This window comes from Rhinoraja longicauda, chromosome 1 (genome assembly GCF_053455715.1).
Source record: "Rhinoraja longicauda isolate Sanriku21f chromosome 1, sRhiLon1.1, whole genome shotgun sequence".
In the NCBI taxonomy this organism is placed as follows: Eukaryota; Metazoa; Chordata; class Chondrichthyes; order Rajiformes; family Arhynchobatidae; genus Rhinoraja; species Rhinoraja longicauda.
The window spans coordinates 75,621,357-75,648,345 of NC_135953.1; the positions used below are offsets into that span (position 1 = coordinate 75,621,357).

Here is a 26,989-nt window from a genome sequence, read left to right on the forward strand (position 1 = left end):
TCAAAATTTCAGACATAGTAAAAGTGTTTTATCAAAAGTTAATAAGCCTACAAATGGATTCCCATCTTGTGACAGTTGTATAAACATATTCATACTGCCAAAGAATTTGATATGCCTGTCACAAAGAGCAAAGCTATTTCAGATATAAAACAGTTACTTTCCTTAGCCATTTGGTAGTACTACCTTTGAAATGCCATCTTCTGAAGAAAGTAACTAGTTTTAAATTCTGTGGACATTGAGCATTTTTCTGCAATTCCCCACGGTCCACTTTTCACATGCAAGCCTTGAGAATTGGCAAAGAAAAATAAAAAGCTCTAACTTGAAATACAAAAAACCCAAGAGATACTGGAAATACACAGGTCAGGCAACATCTGTCGAGACAGTAGTTAAGAGCATAACTGAAGCTGCAACACCTTTTTCTCCCAAGGTACTGTTTGATCTGCAGAGTATATCCAGCTTTAAAAAAAAACAAAGCTCAAAGTTGTCCTCATAGACGTCCCTTATAAAAAAAACCTGTTGTAACATGGTTGAGAAAAGAATGCCTGTGAGTACACCACAGGTCAGATGGTGCTACGAGAAGATCTACCTCATCTTCGGGGTACTGATTGAGAATGATCAGCCATGATCACATTGAATGGCGGTGCTGGCTCGAAGGGCCGAATGGCCTCCTCCTGCACCTATTGTCTCATGTCAAGAGAGCATAATAAAAGGAACCAAATCCAAAATCTAGTAAATAGCTCTCATAAATTCTTGCACTTACAAATTAATAACTCCACCTCTTTAATTGAAAACTGGGTTGTCAAAGAATTCAACTGAGCACAACTTTCCTATAGTTAGCACAAAGGACTTACAGCACATTTTATTTCTTCTTTCCTGGATACCACTATTGTCTTCTCATCTCAACAGCTGTTTTTTAAATATGAATCCATTCATCACAATACTTCTATGGCAAAGCGGCTAATACATATTTACAAAATCCTGCCCCGTAGAAATAATGTTACTTTGGTAAAAGCTACTATTTCATCAAAATGCATCAACAGCAACTTGCCCATGTTCAATGGAGAGCAGGCAGCATCCATTCCCTTGGTAGCAAGGTACTGAATAATTACTGCACATTGAATTTGGAAACTGGTTTGATTATTTTCCTGAACCATCTTTAACATTCTAAACATTGCTCTTAAGCATCAATGAAACATTTTAAGGTACCAGCATATTTAAAATTTAACAAACAATGTGTTACTTTGTCAAGTAACATCCTTGACAAAGTATTGATTTATCTTGAGATCTTAATTTCTAATACCACTCCAAATTTATTGAATGTATCTGTTGAAATCAATTTATATCTTTAAGATCAATTTCTCAAGAATGTTTAAATTTAAAACCTTCAATTTAAACATTTTTCCAGGAATTCTTTTTTACATATGCCATCTTATCATTCATGTGCACGCTAGGTTTAAATGCATGGCTTTGCTTTTTTAACTCATATTTCAGAACTTGGGCATCACTGATAAGAGCAGCACATTTCTGATCCTGCTTTGCTTGTCCAGATCAGTGTACAACTTTACACATTGGTATTTGATATGCAATGTGTGGGGGAAGGTGGGGTTGATATAAATTGTCAATAATAATGACATGGTATTTTAGTTCCTGAACAGAAATGAAAATATTCTAAACAGAAATGAAAAATCTGAAACATTTGCAGTATTGTATCATATATTGTCAAATCAGAAAATCCAGGACCAAATATTGAGCAGGCTAGAAACGGGATTGACATCAGGGATCTAAAATATACATCAGAGCAGGGATATGAATTACTGCAGAAGATAGTACCTGGATTCCCACAAATCCACTGACTCGCACTGTAGAAACCATGTAAACCGATTTAATTTACAGAAATATATGCACTGAATGAGGGGTGCAGATGAGAATTTGTTTACATTTTTTTGTCAATTAATCATTTGTGGAAGTAAATGACAAATGAAATTTAAAGCAATGCTACATATTGGATATGAAGACAAAAAGCAGAAATATACCATGAGCGAAGCACAAGAATAGCTGGAAGAGAACGTTGTACTGACAATAATTACTTTCAATGTTCAGAAAATGTGAAGTGGCATTTCAAAATAATTTGAATGCACAGCACTAACAGAGCACTCGTTTTCAAATGCACAGTAACCCCCCCCCCTTCCAAAGTTTGGTTATCAATTAAAAAACAATACTGAAATATTGAAAGGATGTGGAAAACACTTGAGATTTACTGCATGATGTAAAGTGGATGAACAATGGGAAAAATACATAGACATGCAAAGAGTCAAATTTTAAAAGTGCATTTACTGCATTGTTGGGTTAAATTAATAAAACAAACTAACTGCAATAAATGATTTGCTCACCTTGAGAGAAATCATTAACAGGAAGTCCGTAATGCAGGTAGACTCAAGATTGGATAAGTTTCAGAAAAAAAAAAATACGGGAACAAATAGGCTGATGGGTTTGTTTTCATCCAAAAGCAGCAAATGCTTGGCCCATACAGTAATTTTCACTCCAGTCCCAGTATCTGACTATTGAAGGAGATCAAAGGGCCAAATATCTTAAATGTTATTCCCTTAGTATTACTCAAGAGCTTACATTATTCAACCAGTTATTATCAGTCATAACCTGTGCAACAAGCATAAAAAGTAACCAAGGAAGACACCATGGCTCGTGTAAACTAGATTCCAGTCTTCTGCTGAGTAAATAACAATTTTTTTCTAATATATTAGTTTGCCTTCAGACAACCCCTGATTTCAGACCTTAAGTGCTAGATCTGAAGGCAGCTTGCAAATGCACTTTATTCTGAAGGCTGGAGCATATTTTACATTCACCACATTATTTTTCTTGATTACTTATAATGTTTGTTATGCAGGTTATTGTACAAGACTATTAGCTTTGGTACAAGTGGCTCTGCTGGCATACAGAAGCTTTTTTGGTATTAAATGTCTGTGCTTTTCAAACAGCTTACTGGCTGGGCTCAAGTGTTATCAACTCAACAAGTACAGGATTAAAAATGAAATTCATTAAATACTTCTGATGGAAAGTAGAAGTTAAAATGTTTTTAAGAAAGGACTTCAAAACATGGTACGGTTCGAAGAACATGGAACCGTTCTGTATGTGATCCAACAACTGTAAAAAGGGATATGTGGCATCTTGCCAAGCAGAAATCAGCTGCCTCATTTGCCTACATTAATAAAAGCAATTAGATTTTAAACAATAATTAATCACTTGAGGTACACTGGTAATCCTGCAAATAGAGTATAGAAGCTATGAGCTTTCCTACCAAGTTGTTCTGGATCAGCTCATAATGAACTCTTTAAATCTAAATCATGGAGTAATTAAAATTAACTATGCTTGACATAACAAACCTCATCGTCTGTTGTAATGATCAACGTTTGCCACTAAAGTATTCCCATGAAGCGGCGTTCATTGTACTGGCTCTGATAATCTTTTTTCAAAGCCAAATTCATGTGTATTTGTTTATGCTCTTATAGCCAGTAAACTCTCAAAGCAAAAACACTATTGAGTGACCTTAGCAACATTTAGTAACATTCAGATTTCAAGTGGACATAGACAGCTATTCTGTATCGTAGAAAATGCAAAATACTGAACTACACATTGCTTATTTTTTGGCTTTTCTAACTCGAATGTAACAAATATGTGTCTCGACTCTTTAAATCACCGCTATGCCCAACAGCTCACAGGGGAGAGGGGAGTCTTCTCGAGGACCCTGTTTGAGGGCAAAGGGGAACCAGAAATGTCCCACTCAGCGTGAAGCAACTGGCTCTGCCACACGAGTTTAACTCTCTGCAGGAGCCCCAGTGTTGAGTATGTGTTCCACTCAACAAATTACAACAATTTACTAAAGCACCATTTTCACTTTTAACACTAGTAATAAAAAAAATAAACCACCATGGTAATCAAATTGACAAAAAGATTCATAGGCACTTGAAGTTGCTGGTGCTATAACTATTAAAAAAAACCTGATATGTTTCAATGTATAAAAGCAGAGCTTTGAGGTGAAGAACACACACACACACACACACAAGGTTGACTCAATATTTTATAGCCACTCCCAAATTCTGTTAAATGCAGAACCTCATTTATCAGACGTCAGTGTATCCAGAAACCTTCAGTTTTTAAACTCACAAGTGGCAAAGCAAATCTATCAGTTACTACTAAATACTGTTTTATTAAAATGGTTGAAAAAATAAAGCTATGTTTAACATATCTGTACTGTTGTATGTATTGCAGACAGGGCAGAAGTCACTTAAAGCTTTTGATACTCATTTCTAAAGTACATAGGGTGTCCCAATATTACAATGCATTAAGAAATGATATGAAAGAATATCACAATTTGGGTTTACATATCATAGTGAATGTGATAGCAGCCATAATCTGATTGCAGTGGTAATCCTGAGAATTCAAAAGGTAAATAACCCTTCTGGTATTCTTTTCTAAAAAAAAAAGTATGAGGAAGTTGACGGTATTAACAAAAACAATATGTGATTGAAGTGTAGTCAACCCCATTGTCACAAGTTAATTTTCTTTCATAAAAGATGTTTGCACACTGCTGGTATTTATTTATACAGAAGTGTTACCATACATGAAACCAATGAAAGAAAGCCAGACGTTGTATGTAGAACTCTCTTCATGTGGTATCATGAAATTCTGACGCATTGTTTTTATTTTTGAACTGGACAGAATTTCAAGAATTCACGAGTGGTATGTGATGAAAAAATACCCTTTACCAACCCGCTTATAAACAATGTTTTTAAGCATGGCAGGAAGGTAAATTAGACATCAGTAAGCATATAGACATACACCCGTACAAGTTATTGCTATGGCCTATGCATAGTTGAATACACATCCTTTAAGGATCACAATCTTAATACAGGGCTTGTCAAAAATATCACTGGAAGCAAAGCTCTAATTGAAGAATCAGAACTCTAAAATATTTCACTTTCCTTTTTCACCTATATTTTAGTTGTTTTGGTAAGCCTTTTATAAAGTAACAACACAATTATATTTTAGATTGCCTTTGTGTAACAGATCACAATTAGACACCTTGACGAGTGCTTCTTTGTTTCTTGTACTACTTTGTTTCTTGTTTCATATTTGTTAACTGTGATTTTTGTCCCACATCATGAAGGTGCTATATTGAGACATCCTTTAAGTACAATATGCAGACTGACAAGTAACCACAAAAAGGCTTTTTTTCTTAAAGCCCTTCAACTGATAAAGTCACATGACTCAAGTTTAAAAAAAAAAATTAGGACAGTTCCAGCCTGTGACCAAAATATAGGTCTTTACTGGTTTAGGTGATGAGAATATACAGCAAGGTCAGGTCTGGAACCTGGATACTTCAGAGCCCATTGCTCAGAGGAAGAAAATATAAACTATTTGGTAACAAAAGTGTACTATATGTATAATACAAAAAAGGTATGGTGAAACTGTACCTTCACTAAAGCTTATACAAGTTTCTTGGTCCATAGAAACTATGTTATTTTTGTATGCATTCTCTAGTATGCTTTACCACCATCCCACCCAAACACTTTAATATCTTCCCACACTTTAAACAGCTGAAAAATAGATTTTCATTTTGCTCTTTTATAAAGTTTTATACATATTCATGTGAATTTTCTGACTGTGATAACACCTCCTGCAGATTATCAATGCTCGAATGAGATGTTCAGCATCTCAACAAGGTGATTTCCAGAATACCACAAGAACTGTTGACATTAGTAGTTCTTTGATTTCTTTTGCAGCATTTCAACAGTTTTGTCTTCTCCTTCCCCAAAAGTTGGTAACTGTCTTTAAACCATTTCAGTAGTTAGGAAACTACAGTTGCTGCTGATGTGACAATAGTTGAGTTTGTGCTGACAGTTGTGTAACTTCCCTCACTGTTTGTATTGGAGTCATTTGTTGCCATCAAGCTGGAATTGGCTCTAAGGATGGCTCCAGCAGCACTGCAGTGCGGCCGTGGTCCAGGCTCTGGGGTGTACGTGAAAGTAAGGCTGGTGGAGTAGATAATCCCATCATTTCGAACCAGTGTGACAGGAACCTGGACAGGTTGGCGCACCCACCGCCAACCCTCTCGGAATGCAGAAATATCAGGAACAACACAGAGCATGCTCTCCGCACACCTTAAGACACAAAGTGAAGGAGATTAGCAAAGAGTTTCACAAAATGTCATTTACTCTGTTTTTATTTACATTTAAACACATCACGTGGGGTAAGGTACCGAGAAACAACTGTTATAAGAAGATAACTGCAGATGCTGGTACAAATCGAAGGTTTTTATTCACAAAATGCTGGAGTAACAGCAGGTCAGGCAGCATCTCGGGAGAGAAGGAATGGGTGACGTTTCGAGACCCGAAACGTCACCCATTCCTTCTCTCCCGAGATACTGCCTGACCTGCTGAGTTACTCCAGCATTTTGTGAATAAAAACCTTCGAGAAACAACTGTTGCTGACTTTAGAAAATCCACATATTAGTGCAATATCTGGATGCATCCAGATTCTTAATCGCAGTACAATTTGCACAGAATCTAAAAAGGTTTTAAAAATACAGGAGAGAACATCAGAAGGAAGCTCCTCATTTCTTGGGGTAGGCCGCTGGTTAAGTGGCTTTGAGTGGTAAACTTGCAAAATTTATTTGCCCAATCCCAAAATAATGGGATCAATGTAGCAACAACTCAGAAAAAAAAATTAACAGCACGGCCAATTAAACTTTGAATACGTAGTGAAAATCTCTTTGCCTAAACTAAATAGCATAACAGGCAAATTTGTGTCGTATGCTTGCAGAAAAGTGCCCTCTTAGAAGGCAATCTGTTGAGGTGGAGCTCTCTTCCGTTCTACTGCATTACAGTTACATTTAAGAAGCCAGAGAGCATGTAATTGCAAGGACATCAACTCAGACTCTAATCAGAACTCTACGGCACAGGAGTCCTTAATGGGCACTTAAGGAGCAAAGCATACAAAACCTTCAATTGAAAATTGCCACAGCAGTTTATTAGAATTTTCACAATTAATTTCATAACATTTTTTGCAATTATATACATCACAAATTTCTACTGCTTGACAATATGTTCGATAGCAGCGCTGAGTGGCATTACGCCATTATACTTGATGATAATAAACTAAGCTTCAATTCCTGTTCTGTCTTTAATCAACATATTTCAATGGGTGAGGAGAAAAAAAATGACCCGATTGAACCAGTAAAATCCCTCAGGTTCTATGCCTTTGACTAATCATTAGCCTCACCAGGACCATAAAAGTAGATGCAAGGACCCATTTTTGAAATATCACATCAATTTTGAAAGGTCCAAAGTATTGTAAATACAGGTAGTTTTGCTATAATAAGATTGTTAATTTCCTAAGAAACCTCGTTGTAGAAATTTGAGTTACAAAGCCAATTGTGTCAATGGGGAGGGAGGAAAAAGGGGTGTTGGGGCTAGAGAGATTTACACTTGCAATAAATTATTTCCTCTCCTCCCCATCAAGATTTTCAAAACTAAAGGTCTTTCCAATAGCAATGTTTATTAACCTGTTCAGTGCCACCCCCGAGTATACTTTGGTCATGGCCAAAAGTGAAAAAACTTGGCAGTGAACAGGTTAAGCTAAAAATATCAAAGAGTGTATGGTATTGCTTAATAGAATAATATTGCAGAAGAATAAATAGAAACAAATGCTTGTCAATTTCAATGCCTTCCTGCCGTTAAAATAACAGTTGTGTTCTTGAGACAATAATGTCCGATTACTGCGGGAGGTCACATAGAATCAGATTTTCTTTCCCCTATATTGTTTAAATACAAGATAGCCTTTTTTTCGGCGTGCCTATTTCTAAATAAACATAGAAAATAGGTGCAGGAGGCCATTCGGCCCTTCGAGCCAGCACCGCCATTCATTGTGATCATCCACAATCAGTAACCTGTGCCCAACCTCTCCCTATATCCCTTGATTCCACTATCCCTGAGAGCTCTATCTAACTCTCTTAAATTCATCCAGTGATTTGGCCTCCACTGCCCTCCGTGGCAGAGAATTTCACAAATTCACAACTCTCTGGATGAAAAAGTTCCTTCTCACCTCAGTTTTAAATGGCCTCTCCTTTATTCTAAGACTGTGGCCCCTGGTTCTGGACTCGCCCAATATTGGGAACATTTTTCCTGCATCTAGCTTGTGCCAGTCCTTTTATAATTTTATATGGCTCGATAAGATTCCCTCTTATCCTTCTAAACTCCAGTGAATACAAGCCTAGTCTTTTCAAACTTTCCTCATATGACAGTCCGGCCATCCCAGGGATCAATCTCGTGAACCTATGCTGCACTGCCTCAATTACAAGGATGTCCTTCCTCAAATTAGGAGACCAAAACTGTACACAATACTCCAGATGTGGGCCCTATACAACTGCAGAAGTACCTCTTTACTCCTATACTGAAAACCTCTCGTTATGAAGGCCAACATGCCATTAGCTATCTTCACTGCCTGCTGTATCTGCATGCCAACTTTCAGAGACTGGTGTACAAGGATACCCAGGTTTCCCTGCAGTTCCCCCTCACCTAACCTGACACCATTGAGATAATAATCTGCCTCCTTGTTTTGCCGCCAAAATGGATAACCTCACATTTATCTATATTATACTGCATCTGCCACACATCTGCCCATTCACTCAACCTGTCCAGGTCACCCTGCAACTTCCTAACATCCTCTTCGCAGTTCACACTGCCACCCAGCTTTGTGTCATCCGAAAACTTGCTAGTGTTACTTCTAATTCCTTCATCCAAATCATTAATATATATGGTAAATAGTTGCGGCCCCAATACGGAGCCTTGTGGCACTCCACTCTCCACTGCCTGCCATTCTGAAAACGATCCGTTTACTCCTACTCTTTGCTTCCTTTCTGCCGACCAATTCTCTATCCATGTCAATGCCCTACCCCCAATACCATGTGCTCGAATTTTGCTCACCAATCTCCCGTGTGGGACCTTATCAAAGGCTTTCTGAAAGTCTAGATACACTACATCCACTGGCTCCCCTTCATCCATTTTACTTGTCACATCCTCAAAAAAAATTCCAGAAGATTAGTCAAGCATGATTTTCCTTTCATAAATCCATGCGGACTTGGGCTTATCCTTTTACTGCTATCCAAATGAACCGTTATTACCTCTTTAATAATTGACTCCAGCATCTTCCCCACCACCGATGTCAGGCTAACTGGTCTGCAGTTCCCTGTTTTCTCTCTCGCTCCTTTCTTGAGAAGTGGGTTAACATTAGCTATTCTCCAAACCACAGGAACTGATCCTGAATCTATTACACATTGGAAAATGATCACCAATGCGTCCACTATTTCTAGAGCCACCTCCCTGAGTACCCTGGGATGCAGACCATTAGGCCCTGGGGATTTATCAACCTTCAGTCCCATCAGTCTACCCAATACTATTTCTTGCCTAATGCAAATTTCTTTCAGTTCCTCTACCCCCCTACATCCTCTGTGCTCTAGTCAATCTGGGAGATTGTTTGTCTTCCTTAGTGAAGACAGATCCGAAGTACCTGTTCAACTCTTCTGCTATTTCCTTGTTACCCATAATAATTTCGCCCATGTCTGCCTTCAAGGGACCCACATTTGACTTTGCTACTCTTTTTCTCTTAACATATCTAAAGCTTTTACTGTTCTTCTTTATATTCTTGGCCAGCTTCCCCTCGTACTTCATCTTTTCAGCCCGTATTGCCCATTTCGTTACCTTCTGTTGTCCTATGAAATTTTCCCAATCCTCTGGCTTCCCGTTACTCTTTGCTTTGTTATACATCTTTTCTTTTAGTTTTATTCCACCCCTAACTTCCCTTGTCAGCCACGGTTGCCTCCTATTCCCCTTAGAATCTTTCTTTCTCTTTGGAATGAAATTTTAAGCGGTTCGCTAGTTTCTAATTGAAATTGCGTATGCAAATGTAGCCAGCGTAATACAAATAATGTTTCTAATATATCACTCGCATTACATCCAGTTTCTGTTATGGAAACAAGTGTTATGGCAGAGCTACCATTATAGTAGAAGCAGGCGACTGCATAGAAATGTGAACAGCATTAGCAACAGGATAAACAAGCTGTAAAAGACACCTTGGGTACTGCATGAGAAAGGATTGATAAGATGCACACATTCAGTGAGAAAATGTGCCAGTGGTCATTCTTTCCCTGGTTTGTTACTTGCTCTTGGAGAGTACACAGTAAAGTGTGAGAATATCTTTCAATTTTGTTAATTTAACACAATTAAATGAATCTCCAAATTACAATTCTGAATGCTTTCCTTTTACAACTAGACATTTACCTGTACATGGTCTCAGCTTCGACATCACCAAACCAAACTCGTAGATTGGGGGTAAAGTTCTGTCCCGTGAGCTCGAGCATTGCAACGTCTCCACCCCCATTTAGCTATAACAATAAACAAAGCTCAATTGTGTACAACCATCTCTTATTAAAAAAAAAAGTTATATAGATACCTCATCATAATCATGAACTGATTATAGGCTTAAAACCACCTATTTCGTGCAAATACATCATTGATACATGAAAGGTTTCTTGAAAAGTACATCCACTAACAATGCAGCATGTTTGCATTGCGGAATTAGAATAATTCAAATTATGATAAATTCTTAAAGAATACCCTACCTTATCCACAAAAGTTTGTCTACTTCAATTTTGTAGATGTTATTGTAGCAACTTTCTCCACGACAGAGCAAAACAGTGGCACAGCAGGCAGAGTAACTGCCTTACAGCACCAGACACCCAGATTCGATCCTGATCTTGGGTGCTGTCTGTGTGGAGTTTGTATGCTCACCCCATGACTGTGTGGATTTCTTCTGGGTCCTCTAGTTTCCTCCCACATCCCAAAATGGTCAGGGTTTGTAGGTTAGTTGGCCATTATAAATTGTCCCTAGTGTGTAGGGAGTGGATGAGAATGCGAGATAACATAGAATTAGTGTGAATGGGTGAACAATTGTTGACGTGGACTCAGTGGACTAAAGGGTTTGTTTCCATGCTGTGTATTTCAATCATTTAAACTTAGAAATGTTGTAATAGGACAAAATTTTTTTTTGCAAGAGTTAACACAAGGCTGCATTGAAATACTTGGCAGAAATTCAAAACTTAAAATTTCTCATAACAAGTGAGAAATTGTTGGAATCCTTTATACCATTTCATTGCCGAATTATTTGGTATTCGTAAAAGAAATGAATGTTTCAACATAACTCTAAAATCGCAATCACAGCATTTGAAAAAAATCTCTAATGTACCAGAACAAGTTGACACAGCATTTTAACATCATTAGATTTTTTTCTTTTGAATGCCTCGCTGAACATATCAACAAAACATCTGAAAATTTATGGCGCAGCATTTTTATTCTGTCTAAAGCAAAACATTGAAGCCTTTCTCCATTTCTCTCGGGTCATTCTACATCCCTCTAAATATAATTGCAATCTGGCAAGACAGCAGTTCGATAGACAAAATATGTCCAAGGCCATAAGACCGAATCAAATAATATTACAATAGGGAAACTATAAGCAGTGAAATGATTAAATAATTCAAAGCAGGACAGTAACGGTTTAAATAAAGAGAATAAATGAAATATAATAGTTGCTTCATAAAAATAATTAAATTTACTTCACATCTCTAATTTTGTTTTAAAATAACCCACAGCCTGGATTAAAATAATTTATGACCGTCCAATTAAAAGTTTATCATACAATTAGAAGCAAGCAGGATTTAATGAACATTTTAACTGCATCTTTTAACATGGAATTATACTTTTGCATGGTGTAAATGAAAAAGTTTTCCTTTATTGTCTTATGCAAAATGCTGTGCTTAAGTAATCTCCAGTGATTTAATCGAGAGTTATCATTCAAGACCACAATTACGCTTGTTCTCCCCCACACATGAAAGTAACTGACCGTTTTAATTATAATATTCATATTAATGTGAATGTTTTCCAGAAAAGAATATATTTCATTACCAAAATCTAATGTCTAATATCGATCAAAATCTAATATCGATCAAACTGATCTATTTGGAAACAGTCCATAGTTTGCTTTTAAGACAAGAAGCTCCCATGTTATGGTTTGTATTATACTTGTCTTCATCATTTGCCTTACAGACTGATTATCAATAAATTTAAACAAACATTTCACTTGACCCTTGCTAAGATTTTGAAAATAGCCCTCTATATGAAAATGGTCAAATTGTTTTCTTCAAAATGCATTGTTGCAAATACAAAAATAAATTTCCCCATATTGTCACCAATATTCACAGATATTCCATTTTGAATGGATCAGCCTCATCTGATGATTCCATTATACTCTAAAATCAAGAATCTGCAGAAAATACTCCATTACGTACTACTAACAATCCTGCTGTGACCAAAGATTCCCAAAGATCTAATTTGAAAATACTTGAAACTATGAGCTTTGAAAAAAAATTATTTCCTCTATTTCCATTCATGGAAAGAAAGGAAATCAGAAGCCTCAGATTTAAAAAAATATATTCTTTTGAATGTGTAATGTTCATTAAAAAGCCTCAGGCTGGAACAAAGAGAGCATAGCAAACATTAAAAAAAAAAGAAAAAAAAGTAAAACAACACAACTCAAAAATACAAATAGGCACCAATGGACACAGCGACAGGGATTAAAGTGTGTGTTCTGTCTTGTCACCATATACACTGTGGGGGAGGGGGTTAAAGGTCTCTTCACAAGCATGATTCTTTCCCAATGTTTCCTAAATTCATCGTAATAAATCATGGTCAATTCATCTGCAATCACTGTTCTTAAGCCAAGAAACCCAACTTCTGGACTACACCCATAAAAGGTTGCACAAAGAAATCTAGAATTTGTCCATGATTCATGCAGCTCCACGGTGTCTGTTTCTGTACTTTTGCATTGCAACCGGTAGAAGGGCGGCACGGTAGCGCAGCGGTAGAGTTGCTGCTTTACAGCGAATGCAGCGCCGGAGACTCAGGTTCGATCCTGACTACGGGTGCTGTAGTGTAAGGAGTTTGTACGTTCTCCCCGTGACCTGCGTGGGTTTTCTCCGAGATCTTCGGTTTCCTCCCACACTCCAAAGACGTACAGGTATGTAGGTTAATTGGCTGGGTAAATATAAAAATTGTCCCTAGTGGGTGTAGGATAGTGTTAATGTACGGGGATCGTTGGGCGGCACGGACGTGGTGGGCCAAAAAGGCCTGTTTCCGGCTGTATATATATGATATGATATGATAAGTCATCAAGGGTCAAGAACTACAACTTCAGAAATTTAGAATTTCATAGTAGAAAAGAAATGTGGCAGTAACCAGGTAAAAATGTTGTATTCAATTTGTATTAGAACTTAATAACCTCTGACAGATCTAATGTGTAGTGTCAGTCAATCAAACAGGAGTAGCCCAAGAGGACACTCCAGCCTGCCCCCCTCCCCTCAATAAGATCACGGCTGATCAAGTGCCTACATCAGCCGGCCTGACCATCATATCCTTCCATTAATTTGGTCCTCACAAGTGCATTGATCTCAGCCTGGAATATACTTAATGGCCGAGCATGGACTGCCCACTGCAACAGTGAAGCTTACAGCTCTCTGCATAAAGAAATTTCCTCTCAACTCAGCTGTGAACAGACAACTTCAGTGACTATGCCCATTACTGGCAGATACCCTAGCTCGTGTTAAGAGCCTCTTGGCACATAGCCTCTCGGGTCTAATCTACCTCAATAAAGTTATCTTCGATTACTCTGAACTCCAGTGAGTATAAACCTATTCCATCACGGACAATAGGAGAACCCCTGTGGCAGGGAACAAATCAAATGCATGAATTGTGCACAAATTTAAAGGAAAAAATAATGCACAGAATACTCAATTTTTTTGCCTAATTCTGAATTTCTACAAAAAAACATTTACCCAAATCTGATGTTCCAATGTATAATATGTTTGAAAGATTCTGTAAAAATTAACTAAAATTATGTTCTTCATTCCTGTCTGAGCACTCCTCAATGTATTTGGCTACTCAGCTTGTCTAATGACATTATCCACTGGACAGTAATTGCCATATCCAATATCTGAGTAAGCAATGCGAGATCTTTGTCGGCAACATTCTTGATTGATAATTAGCACCCTTTTTATGCAGTTTTTGAAATCTAGAGCATCAAAGCATATTTCAAGCTTCAGCATCCAACTTAAATAGAGACCAAAGCCTCTGCTCAGCAACCAGATATATCCTATAAAAAATAAAGTCACCCTTGTGCTTAATGATTGTTAATACTGCTCATCTTATCACTTATGAGCGATTGCATCTCTCATCACAGTGCCCTCTTGGTTATAATAATAATAATAATAATGCATTACATTTATATAGCGCTTTTCTAAACATTCAAAGACGCTTTACAAGGTTTACTAAAACATAAAAGAAAATAAATAGATAAATAAGTAACCGAAGAGAAAAGGAAAAAGAAGGTGAGGTAACGGTCAGTGATTGAAGGCAGTGCTGAACAGGTGAGACTTCAGTGATGTTTTGAATGTGGTGAGTGAGGAGGAGTCTCTTGACGGTTTGGGGTAGTGAGTTCCAGAGTGTGGGAGCAGCGATGGAGAAAACCCTGTCCTCCCAGGATCTGAGTTTGGTCCGGATGGGGGGGGGGGGGGGGGGGGGACGACGACGACGACAGGGACAGGAGGTTTGCAGCAGCAGAGCGGAGGTTACGGGTTGGAGTGTGTCTGTGGAGGTCAGTCAGGTAGGATGGGGCCAGGTTATGGAGGGCTTTGTAGGTCATGAGGAGGATTTTGTACTGGATTCTCTGGGGGATGGGGAGCCAGTGGAGCTTGTAAAGGACGGGGGTGATATGGTCACGGATCGGGGAGTGGGTGAGTAGACGGGCAGCGGAGTTCTGGATGTGTTGGAGTTTGTTGATGATTTTTGAGGGTGAACCATAGAGGAGGCTGTTGCAGTAGTCCAGACGGGAGGTGATGAAGGCGTGGATGAGGGTTTCAGCAGCTGTGGAGGAGAGGGATGGACGGAGACGGGCAATGTTTTTGAGGTGGAAGAAGGCTGTCTTGGTGATGTGTTTGATGTGTTTGTCGAAGGAGAGGGTTTGATCAAGGATGATTCCAAGATTCCGGATGTGAGGGGAGGTGGATACTGGGAAACCATCAATATTGAGGTGAAGTTGTGGGTGGATTTGGTGAGGGTTTTTGGTCCAATGATGATGATTTCAGATTTGTCGCAGTTGAGTTTGAGAAAATTGAATTGAAGCCAAGATTTTATTTCAGTGATGCAGTTTGTCAGGGTAGAGTGCGTAGTGGTGGAGATTGACTTGGTGGAGATGAGGAGCTGGATATCATCGGCATAGCAGTGGAACTTGAGACCATGACGGTTATCTTTTGGCTATCCTTCAAAGAATAGGAACAAGAAGAGTTTCTTGCTCTATGTTCAGGGAAAGAATATTCTAAAGCAAAAGTTAAACCTCTGTGACCACCAGTTTCACCTCTGCCACAAGGATGGGAATTCTTGGCACTTTATCATGCAATTCTTTCTCCAAACTATATGTAGCCGGACAAGAACTAGATCTGTCAGTTTTGTGCTGCAGACAATTGCTTTAGTTTAACTTTAACAGTACGCAATGTACATACCTGGAGTCTCTCAGAAATTAGACTAATGCCAGCTTTATCCAAATTTAGAAAAAGTAGGACAACCTGAGCAAGATGAAAATTTCCTACTACCCCATGTTCATAAAATAATTTGGTTTAGGATAATTACGCATTCTGTTCAGACAATCAGTGCTAAAGAAAATCCTCTAGACATCAAATAGTATACAGATTGCTACCACGCCTTCAGCACAGCATTGTTTTCAGAAATTTGGTTCTTCAATAATAGTTTTTTTTAAATCAACCTGCGTTGATACATTCTTGGCCTTAATAAGTGTTCATAATAAAACGAATTCATATCTAGGTGCTGTTACCTGAAGACTTTCTACTACAGGTACAGGAGTCACTGGTGCATGTACGGGCCCCATTCCCTCGTAGAATGTGTATTCAGCTTTATCTGTGCTTATGATTGTCCAAGAGGCTCCATCGTTTATCATTTCTTTGTTTGGTTCTTTTGGACATGGAGTGGCCTGTTGAGGGAGAGAGGGGGGGCAAAGTGATATTTAGAAGTATAAGTGTGACCATAAAAAATAAAGTTGTTAATTAAAGATACAAGTTAGTAATTAACCAGATGGAGGCTTGATTTTGCATTTAAAGGAGTGAAAAACTATTTCAGATTTCCAAGTACAAGGGAACCTCTGTCATTTGTACTCCAACTTTCTGTAAATATTTTGGCCAAAAAAATACTACCTCGTTGCACAACAGATTTAATGTCACTGATCTCTGTAATAAATGAAATCAATTTCAAGATTGAAGACTCACTTGAATATAATTCACTCTTGACTGTATATTTTGAATTCCAAGTTTAGTGTCATTGCTATGCAATAGCTTCAAGATATTTTCCAACAAGGCCCTATATAAATACTGGTTGCCATCAATTATAGCAGATAATAGTTCCACTGTAAATACATTTCATAATCCTACAAGTTATACTGACAATAACATGGCTTAGAAATAAGCAAATTATGAAAACTCAATTTGCTGCAATTGCTTGTCTGAATTCTTTCTTCATTCAGCTATAGTGTTCTGGATTGAAAATGAATAATCAAACAAAATTATTTATATAGGCAGCATTGTCATAACAAGATCTTGGACTAACGTGTTATTAAGATTTAGGATACGAAGTGACACCATTCATATCGGAAACAGACCTGATGGGTTCAAGAACCACATCAAAAACTTATGACTACATCGAGATCAACTCTTTAATGCAAAAGGAAGGCAGATGCACAGATGGCACAAAACATTCCATGGTCCTTTTTCAAAGAAAAGCACTAAGCCACTATCAAACTACTTTTACATCATTGATTCCAGACATTAACATCGGTAAATTGACGCCTGCAAAACAGCAGCAAGTAACCGCTAAAACCCATCAAGGGAATCGGGGGCAAAAGTGAGAGTGTAGTCACTATTACTAAGGAAAAGGTGCTTGGGAAGCTGAAACGTCAGTCAATGGATGTCACCTGCACCAGGTGAACTATACCCCAGGGTTCTGAAAGAAGTAGCTGTAGAGGTTGTGGAGGCATTAGTAGTGATCAACTAAGTATCGCTATAGTCAGGAACGGTTCCAGGGAAACGGAAATTCATAAATGTAAGTCCACTGTTTAAGAAGGAAACGAAGCAAAAGAAAGGAAATTATAGGCTGGTTAGAGGCTGATTATAGGCTGACTTCAATAGTTGGTAAGATTTTAGAGTTCATTATTAAGGATGAGATTTCGGGATACTTGAAAGAACATGATAAAAGAGGTCAAAGTCAGCATGGATTAGTTAAGGGGAGATCTTGCCTGACAAATCTGTTGGAATTCTTTGAGGAAGTAACAAGCAAATTTGCAAATTTCCCCGGTGTGGGACAAATAAAGGAATATATTAAGCAGGATAGACAAAGGAGAGTCCGTGGATGTTGTTGACTTAGATTTACTGAAGGCCTTTGATAAGGTGTCATATGCGAGGCTGATAAACAAGATAGGAGCCTCTGGTATTAGAGGTGAGGTACTGGCTTGGCTGACTGTCAGAAGGCAGAGTGGGAATAAAGGAGCCTTTTCTGGTTGGCGGCCAGTGACTAGTGGTGTTCCGCAGGGGTCGCTGTTGGGTCCGCTATTTTTGACTTTATATGTTAATGATCTGGATGATGGAATTGATGGTTTTGTGGCCAAGTTTGCGGACGATACAAAAATAAGTGGTGGGATAGATAGTGTTGAGGAAGCAGGGACTCTGCAGGAGGACTTGGACTTTTTGAGAGAGTGGGCAAAGAAGTGGCAGATGGAATACAGCGTAGTAAAGTGTATGGCCATGCACATTGGTAGAAGGAATAAAAGACAAACTATTTTTAAAATGGGGATAGGATTCAAAAATCGGAAGTGCAAAGGGACTTGGAAGTGCTGGTGAACAATTCTTAAAAGCAGGTTGAGTCTGTAGTTAGGCAGAATAGGGTTGAGAGGGAGAAATAGATGAGCCATGATTGAATGGCGGAGCAGACTTGAAGGGCTGAACAGCCAAATTCAGATCCTATATTTTATGATCTTATGATTAAAAATACTGAATAAATTAGTTGGTCATGTGTAATAGATAGCATACAAATAAGTTATCAAAATATTTATCTGAACTAATTTCAGTGAACTTTGCACAAATTATTATAATTATAATTGAAAAACATGAAAATAAAAAACTGCCGACATTGTAAATCTGAAATAATAACAGAAAATGCTGTAAACACTGGCCATTTGCCTTTGCTATTGCCCCCTACCCTTCTTTTGTTCTTTCATTTTGGTATTCTTGTCTGCAGAACACATCCCAGAAGGTGACGTTACATAGATAAATGCATTTTAACTGTGCATTTAATAGTTACATTATTTCATTTGATTGCATACATTCCCTGCTGCCCCCTTTGCACCTCACCTTCTTTGCTCATGTTCATAAGTTCTAGGAGCAGAATAAGGCCATTCGGCCCATCAAGTCTACTGTGTCATTTAATCATGGCTGACCTATCTTTCCCTCTCAATTCCATTCTCCTGCCTTTGCCCCATAACCCCTGACACCCTCTGCTGCTTTTTATCTTTCACAGTTCTGATTACGGTTCCTTGACTTGAAATGTTATCTATTTCTCTTTCCATGGATGCTGCCTAATCTTAATTTTTCCATTATCTTCAGATTTAATTGCTAAACTACAGACTAAACTTTCACTTGGGAGAGATTCAATGCAGACGGATGAGACATAAGAGGCTGCAGGTGTTGTAATCAGAAACAAAAAACAAACTGCTGGAGAAACACAGCAGGTGAGGCAGCATTTGTAGAAGCAAAAGCATAGTTGATGTTTTGGGTCAAAACCTTGCATCACCTTGATTGAGAGAGCAGAGAGGAGATAACGAGTATAAAGACACGAGGAGGAGGGCTATGGCAGATGAAATGCGTAACCAGGTGAAGGATAGAAATAGGAGACAACGGCTGGTGGCTGATATGTAGAGAGAGATAAGAACAGAATGATAAACACTCTCCCTTGTACAACCATTCGGAACAAGGGTCCCAACCCATTGTCTTCAGAAATGCTGCTTGACCGTTTGAGTTACTCCAGCATTTTGTGCCTATCTTTGGGAGAAACTAGCATCTGCAGTTCTTCTTTATTACATTTATACTCTGCTGGTAAATCTTCTCTGCACCCATTCCAGCTTAGAACCATAGAAAACAGGTGCAGGAGTAGGCCATTTGGCCCTTCGAGCCAGCACTGCCATTCAATCTGATCATAGCTGATCATCCAAAATCAGTACCCCATTCCTGCTTTCTTGCCATATCCCTTGGTTCCGTTAGCCCTACGACCTATTTCCAACTCTCCCTTGAATACATAAAGCTTATTGGCATATTCTCTACAGCAGGATGACCAAAACTGAACACAATATTCCAAGTGCAGCCTCAGCAATGCCTTGAGCAATTGCAACATAATGTCTCAACTTCAATACTCAATTCCCTGACTGTCCTTTTTGATAATCATTTTCAATGTCTACGATACTACATATTTTTATTTCATCTGCAAACTTTCTAACCATGCCTTATATATTCTCAACCAAATTGGTGATTTAGATAACACAGCAATAAGATCACTACCAATCCTTGAGACACAACTAGAGTAACAGGTCTCCAGTCTGATAAGCAACCTTCTATTGCCACAAGGATAATGGAAGCTAGTTCTCCCTGAATCCCCATGTGATCTAACCTTCCAGAACAGCCTGCCAGGTAAAACCTTAAAGGCCTTGCTAAAGGCTACACAGACGATGTTGATGGTCCTGGTCTCTTGACAATGCTCCAGTCTTCTTCACACACAAGACAGAAGTATGCAACTGGACACCCTGTCGGGTCAGGGGCATTATGGAAAATGCTGAGCCTCGCAGCTGGGGGAATTTCCTGATATAGACTGGGATCCAGACTGGGATATAGACAGTGCCAAGGGCTTGGATGGAATCTATGAAATGTGTTCAGGAAAATTTCCTCAGACAATATGTAGATGGCCCTACATGAGAGAAGGCAAAGCTGGATCAACTCTTGGGAAATTTGGACGGGCAAGTGACTGAAGTGTAGGTGGGCGAACCTTTTGGGATCAGCGATCACTGTTTATGGATTTTGGATAAAGAGAGGGCGGGCCCACGAGTTAAAATTCTGAATTGGGACAAGGCTAACTTTGATGGCATCAGACAGAAACTTGCTCAAGTTGACTGGAATAGGTTGTTTGCCGGCAAACAAACGTCCAGTAAGTGGGATGTTTTAAAAGTGTGGTGGCGAAATCTGCCACAGGCAATGATGGTCCAATTCTATACTGCTATCATTGAGTCCGTCCTCACCTTCTCCATCATGGTCTGGTTTGGCTCTGCCACCAAGCACGACATCCGGAGGCTGCAACGGATCGTTCGCACAGCTGAGAAGGTTGTTGGCTGTAACCTTCCCCCCATTGACGAACTGTACACAGCAAGGGCCAGGAAGCGAGCGGGCAAGATCATACCTGACCCCTCTCACCCTGGCCACAAACTCTTTGAAGCACTTCCCTCTGGAAGGCGACTCCGGACTGTCAAAGCAGCCACAGCCAAACATAAAAACAGCTTTTTTCCACGAGTGATAGTTCTACTCAATAACCAGTCTGTAGTCTCTTTTTTGCTCTGGTTTATTTTCACCCACATGTTTAGACCGTAAAGCTGTATCATTATTGTTTTGATGTGTTTATACTTTATTCTTAATTGTTAACTGTATGTTTGTGTTGTCATTTGTGAGCAGAGCACCAAAGCACATTTCTTGTATATGCATACTTGGCCAATAAACATCCATTCTTTCAAAGAGTTCACAGCATGTGTAAGGGCTAACATTACGAATGCAGCAATGTGGGTTTTATTGCAGGAGTGTAAAAGCTCCAGCTCGGATTATTCCTGGGGCATCCTGTTGTCAGCATGGGAGCGCGGTTTATGGCTAATCGTATCCTCTGATATCAGCAACTGGCCTCAAAGCTTTGAAGTGTTAAGAAGAACATCTTGCCATATGGACTGCCCTTTGTTCCTAAGAAAGAAGAGGTCACGATGGACACGACGGACACGGAGGTCCCGAAAGACACACAAAGATTTATAGGGCATTGTAAACTTGCCATATAAGGCAGTGATGGAAAAATACTGGCACATGTATTTAGGGTATAAAAGCTGTGTAAATGTAAGCTTTCGGAGAGAGAGACTACACTAGCTTCCTGAGCGTTTCTAAACACTCCGGTATCCAAGCTCTCTCCCATCTGGGTGAGTAGAATAAAGAGGTTAAATGATTTTGGTTGTCTGACTTTTCTGTTAATAGGGCACGAACTACAACACATGCATGTTCCTGTATGAGTGAAGGTCAAAGCAGGTAAGGAAGCTTGGATGACGAGAGAAATTGAGGCTCAGGTCAGGAAAAAGGAGGCATGGGACAGGTATAGGAAGCTGGGATCAAGTGTATTCCTGGAGGAATTTTGGGAACTGAGGAGCATACTTCAGAAGGAAATCAGAGGGGCAAAAGTGGGGCAGGAAATAGCCCTGGCAGATAGTATTAAGGGAAATCCAGAAATATTTTTGTACATTGAGAAAAAGAAGGTGACTGGAGAGAGAATGGGGCCCCTTAGAAACCAAAGCGAACATCTCTGTGTGCAGCCGAAGGAGATGGGCAAGGTCAATAAGTATTTTCCTCGGTTTTTAACGTGGAGAAAGATGTGAAGACTGGGGAACTTGGCACAGTTAATGGAAGCGACTTGAGGACAGTCAGTATTATTGTTGAGGAGGTGCTGAACATCTTAAGGCGTATAAAGGTGGATGACTCTCTTGGACCAGCTCAGGTATATCTGAGGACATTGTGGGAAGCTAGAGAAGAAATTGCAGGAGCCTTGGCTGAGATATACAAATCATCATTATATACTAGAGAGGTACGGATGACTGGATGGTGGCTAAAGTTTAACCTCTGTTTAAAAAAGGTTGCAAGGAAAAGCCTGGGAACAACAGACCTGTGAGCCTAACGTCTGTGGTACATATGTTACTGGAGAGTATTCTGAGGGAAAAGATATATATGAATTTGGATAGACAGGGGCTGATTAGGGAGAGTCAGCACTGTTTTGTCTGGGAAATTGTGTCTCACGAATCTGATTGAGTTTTTTTTAAAGTGACTTAAAAGACTGATGAGGACAAAGCTGCAGACATTGTTTATATACACTCCAGCAATGCATTTGATAAGGTTCCACATGGTAGACTGCTCTGAAAGGTTAGATCTAAGATCGAGGGAGGGCCAGCTGACTGGATACAGAATTTCTTCATGGAAGGAAGCAGAGGGTGAAGGTGGAAGGTTGTTTTTCAGACTAGAGGCTTGTGACTAGTGATGTGCCTTAGGGTCAGTGCTGGACCCTTTGCTATTTGTGGTTTATATCAATGATTTAGATGAGAACATACAGGTATGATTAGCAAGTTTGAAGATGACACAAAAGTGGGTGGCATCGTAGATGGTGATCAGAAATTGCAGCAGGGTCTTGATCAGTTGGGCAGGTGGGCTGAGGAATGATAAATAATGTTTAATACACAAGTGTGAGGTGTTGCATTGGGCAGGATTTCATAGTGAATGACAGTGTTCTGGGGAGTGTTGTCGAGCAAATGAATATAGGAGTGCAGATACATAGTTACTTGAAAGTGGCATCACAGGTAGATAGGGTGGTCAAGGCAGCTTTCACCACTTTGGCCATCATCAGTCAGAGTATTGAGTATAGAAGTTGGAAGATTATGTTATAGTTGTACATGGCATTGGTGAGGCCATATTTGGAATTGTGGGTTCAATTTTGATCACCCTGGTATATGAAAGATGCTGTCAAGTTGGAAAAGGTGCAGAGAGGATTTATGAGGATGTTGCTGGGACTCAAGGGCCTGAGTTCAAGGGAGAAGTTGGAGCAGGCTAGGACTTTATTTGTTGGAGTGCAGGAGGATAAGGGGTGGTCTTATAGAGGTGTATAAGATCATGAGGGGATTAGCTAGTGCAAATGCATAGAGTCTTTTACTCAGAGTAGGGAATCAAGAACCAGAGGACATAAGTTTAAGATGAGGGAGGAAAGATTTAATAGAAACCCGAGGGGGAGCATTTTTTTCTACACAAAGGGTGGTGGATATATGGAACAAGCTGCCAGAGGAGGTAGTTGACACAGGTACTATCACAACGTTTAATAGACATTTGGACAGGTAAATGGATAGGATAAGTAAAAGGATATGGGCCAAATACAGGCAGGTGGAACTAGTGTAGATGGGGCATGTTGATCAGTGTGGGCAAGTTGGGCTGAAGAACCTGTATCCACGCTGTGTGATGCTATTTGGGGTCACCATCTTTCATTTGAAAACAGTGTTTAAGTAAATTTGTTTATCATGTTTATATTTAATGAAGTAATAACACTTGCATAAAGAATCAAAATAAATTTGTTAAATTGTTGTTATTTTTAATGACTTTCCCCAAAATATTTCAAAATGTCAGAAATCAGTATGATCATTGAGCTTCGGCTTGGTTCCTTCACCACTTGGATCTTGCTGTGCTGCAGAGAAAGGCTGCCTTGGTCATACCAGCAAAGCTTTGTACGCTGTGTGGCTATGATGATGCAGGCTTGAATCTGTAATGTGCGAGGTGATGTGTAATACAACTGACCCAATTACTCTTCTGGACAGATTACAGATCCAAGATTGGCATTACTTCAACAACTACAACCACAAAGGCTGTTCAATCTGTGAGGTTTGTCCATCGACCTTGCTTACGGTCATTTAAAAAAACCCAATATTTTCTTACTTGGAATTGGATAATCCTTTCTTGTGAAAGGCACAGGTACATCCTTTCAGTATCCTTGAGATAAAATGCACACTTATGGAGTTGCGAAACTGGATCATCTGCATCTAATAACGCAGTTTGCTTATCCACTTTCCGAATTATCTGTAAAACATCAACATGGTCGAGGTCAGTTTACTGGATTGTGGGGTGAGCTTGTTAATCAAAGATATGACAGAAATGGCCTTCTTATAACAACTTCCAAATCTGGTATTTTCCATTTGTGATTGCTTACATAAACACAAAGACATGAATGATATAACTGCCAGCTTACTTAATATATTTACAATGGATGAAAAGAACAGACCTATTGCAAAAAGGAAATATGTGCCCAAATCCAAGACCTTCAGAATGAGGAAACTGCAAATGGTAAGTTTCCAAAAACACAAGATTGGAATTTGTCAACTATTTGTACACCATCGCTTAACTGATGGGGACATCATATAGGATGCCTATTAACCTGGAAGCAAAAGCACCGCCTGCCTCAAACTGAAATAATTTGAGATTCACCTCTGTAACACAAGTGCTCAATATTACACTTCGCATAATTGAAAAACTTTGTGGGTTCAAACATGAAGACCAACGTTTTTGTAAAGTTTGCCAGAAATTTCAACATTTGGAAAAAAGTTAAAAAAAAATCAAGGTTCAGTCTTTAAAGAGTTCTTAACGAGTTCAGCATTTTTTTGGATCGTGCTGATGACTAGCTGGCAGTTCCGCCCGCTGAGTGCAGAAGTATGGGTCCTACTGGAGATAAAGTGTCAGCACACCCGACTCTGCCTTGGATTTGCCAGAGTGCCTCAGCACATTTTGTAACTTGCCAAGCAGAGGTGGCGAATGCACTTTGCAAACAGTTCCTCAGCTCTGGCACTTTCAGCTTATCCACATTCATTTAAATAGATGCGCTAATAATCTTCTTTATAAAGGTCATTTTATGTGTTTATTTTTATTTCACTTTTTACACAGTTACACACAGAAGTGTTTTAACACATTTTAATTTATATTTTATTTAAATCAATTTCAACTATTTTGCTATCAGACAATTTAAATTATTGAGGCCTCATAAATGACCAAAGTTATACAGGGGGAGGGGTGAGAGCAGGAGTTCTCAGGATACGACATCTAGAGACCTTGTCACCACTCTGCTCCTGGGACAGCTGTAGAAGCAAGAGCTCAAGACTGTTGGTGCCAAACAGTTGCAGGAAAAATGCTACAGTGAGGAGGTGAATGGAGGACTGATTGCAAGTGTCATTCAGAATTAACACCTTGACCTATTATTTAAAAACCAAGGCACTCGTATTAAACACTCCTTCCCCTCCCTATAAATACCACAAGCAGAAATCAACTGATCATTCCCCAAACCGAGCTCCATCTGTCCATCCCCACTCTTTGCCTGGTTCCACCCGTCATCTGTCAGCTCACCCCTCTTCCCTCAATCCTGATGCAGTACCTTGACCCGAAACAGTGGCGCAGCAGTAAAGTTACTACCTCAGAGCACCAGAGACGCAGGTTTGATACCAACCTTGGACGATGTCTGTATGGAGTTCGTACATTCTCTCTGTGGGTTTTCTCTGGGTACTCCGATTTCCTCCCACACTCCAAAGAGGTACAGGTTTTGCAGGTTAATTGGCTTCAGTAAAAATTGTCCCTAGTGCGTAGGAAAGTGCTAGTGTATGAGGGGATCGCTTATCAGTGTGGACTCAGTGGGCCGAAGGGCCTGTTTCCGCCCTGTATCTCAAAAGTCAAAACTCAACTTTCCCTTTGTCTCCACAAATGCTGCATGAACATCCACTATCCCTTTGCCTCCACACATATCTGATCTTCCAACAGTTTTAACAGCATCTGCAGTCTTGAGTTTTCACCCAGAGGAATGAGATCTTTGAAATTCTCTACCCAGGAAGGCCATGGACCCCAGTCACTGGCGCATTCAAGAACATGATTGATAGAATTTTAGATATTAAGGCAATTAAGGGATATGGAGGTTTTTGCGTGAAAGTGGCACTGAACGAATGACCAGCCATGATCTTATTGAACTGCTGAGCAGGATGTGCGACGAAATGAACCGATCCTACGGCAATCTCTTAAAATCACAAGAAGAAAAAATAGGTCTTCTGGAAGGAAGGAATTGAAGGTCTGGCAATAGTCAAATAACTGTTGTCCTGCAGAAACTTCTCTGCTTTTATGATATAAAAATAGCAAAACACAAAATTCTCAAATTATAATGCTTAAATACAACGTTATCAGAACCAAGCAAATAAAAGCCACTGTACCAGTCTGGGGAGTGCCATCCCAGTAACAGAGCATACAAGCTTCACTGTTTGACCATAATGAATGTATCCATCACGAACTGTAAATTCTTCACCCTCTGATTCTTCATCATCCACTGCAGATAACAAAAATATATACAGTATGAACTTGATAACCAAGGTGCGTTTACATATTTAATTACCAATTCAAAGAAACCATTCAAAATATCAAACATAAATTTTCTGAAATCTCAATAAATTTTCTCTATAAATTATTTTCTCCCTGATGAATCACAAGTACATCATTTTCTAGATTAAGTTTTAAATTATTCTGTCACTCTTTGTATTACAGTAACCAACAGCTGTGTTCAATAATGACCTCTTTTAAGAGCTAATGTTGGTTTCCATCAAATTGAATAAATAATTGGCATGATACAAATGCCTTGATATTCCTGTTTGAGAGCATTTTCTTTTATACTCATCTAAATTTCAAATTTTAAATTAATCAAATCAACCAGATTAAGGATTCAGTGAAAACAAATTCAGCAACAGACGCTGGGCAGCAAGTTTAGAACTTCTACAGTTGCGGGAGTCTTGAATGTGTTGGCACGAAGAGGAATTTGACAAAAGCCCCAGGTAGAACGAGAAGCAACTCCTAGCAATTTCAAGCCCAATTACATAGCAATTAGAATACTACAAGCAACGAGATGTGCAGAACACT

At 39.2% G+C, this 26,989-nt stretch overlaps 1 protein-coding gene across 2 annotated transcripts in view; it reads right to left on the reverse strand.

Moving 5' to 3' along the window:
* Positions 1-1,808: 1,808 nt before the first annotated feature.
* rbpjb (recombination signal binding protein for immunoglobulin kappa J region b) overlaps positions 1,809-26,989 on the reverse strand; it is a 92,657-nt gene continuing 67,476 nt past the window's right edge. For both annotated transcript variants that reach the window (XM_078400444.1, XM_078400435.1), the window contains exons 7-11: positions 26,293-26,405; positions 23,990-24,130; positions 16,009-16,164; positions 10,353-10,456; positions 1,809-6,176 (exon numbers count right to left, since the gene is read on the reverse strand). In XM_078400444.1, the coding sequence (XP_078256570.1) occupies positions 5,864-6,176; positions 10,353-10,456; positions 16,009-16,164; positions 23,990-24,130; positions 26,293-26,405 (827 nt within the window). In that variant the 3' untranslated portion in view covers positions 1,809-5,863. The remainder of the gene's footprint in view (positions 6,177-10,352; positions 10,457-16,008; positions 16,165-23,989; positions 24,131-26,292; positions 26,406-26,989) is intronic.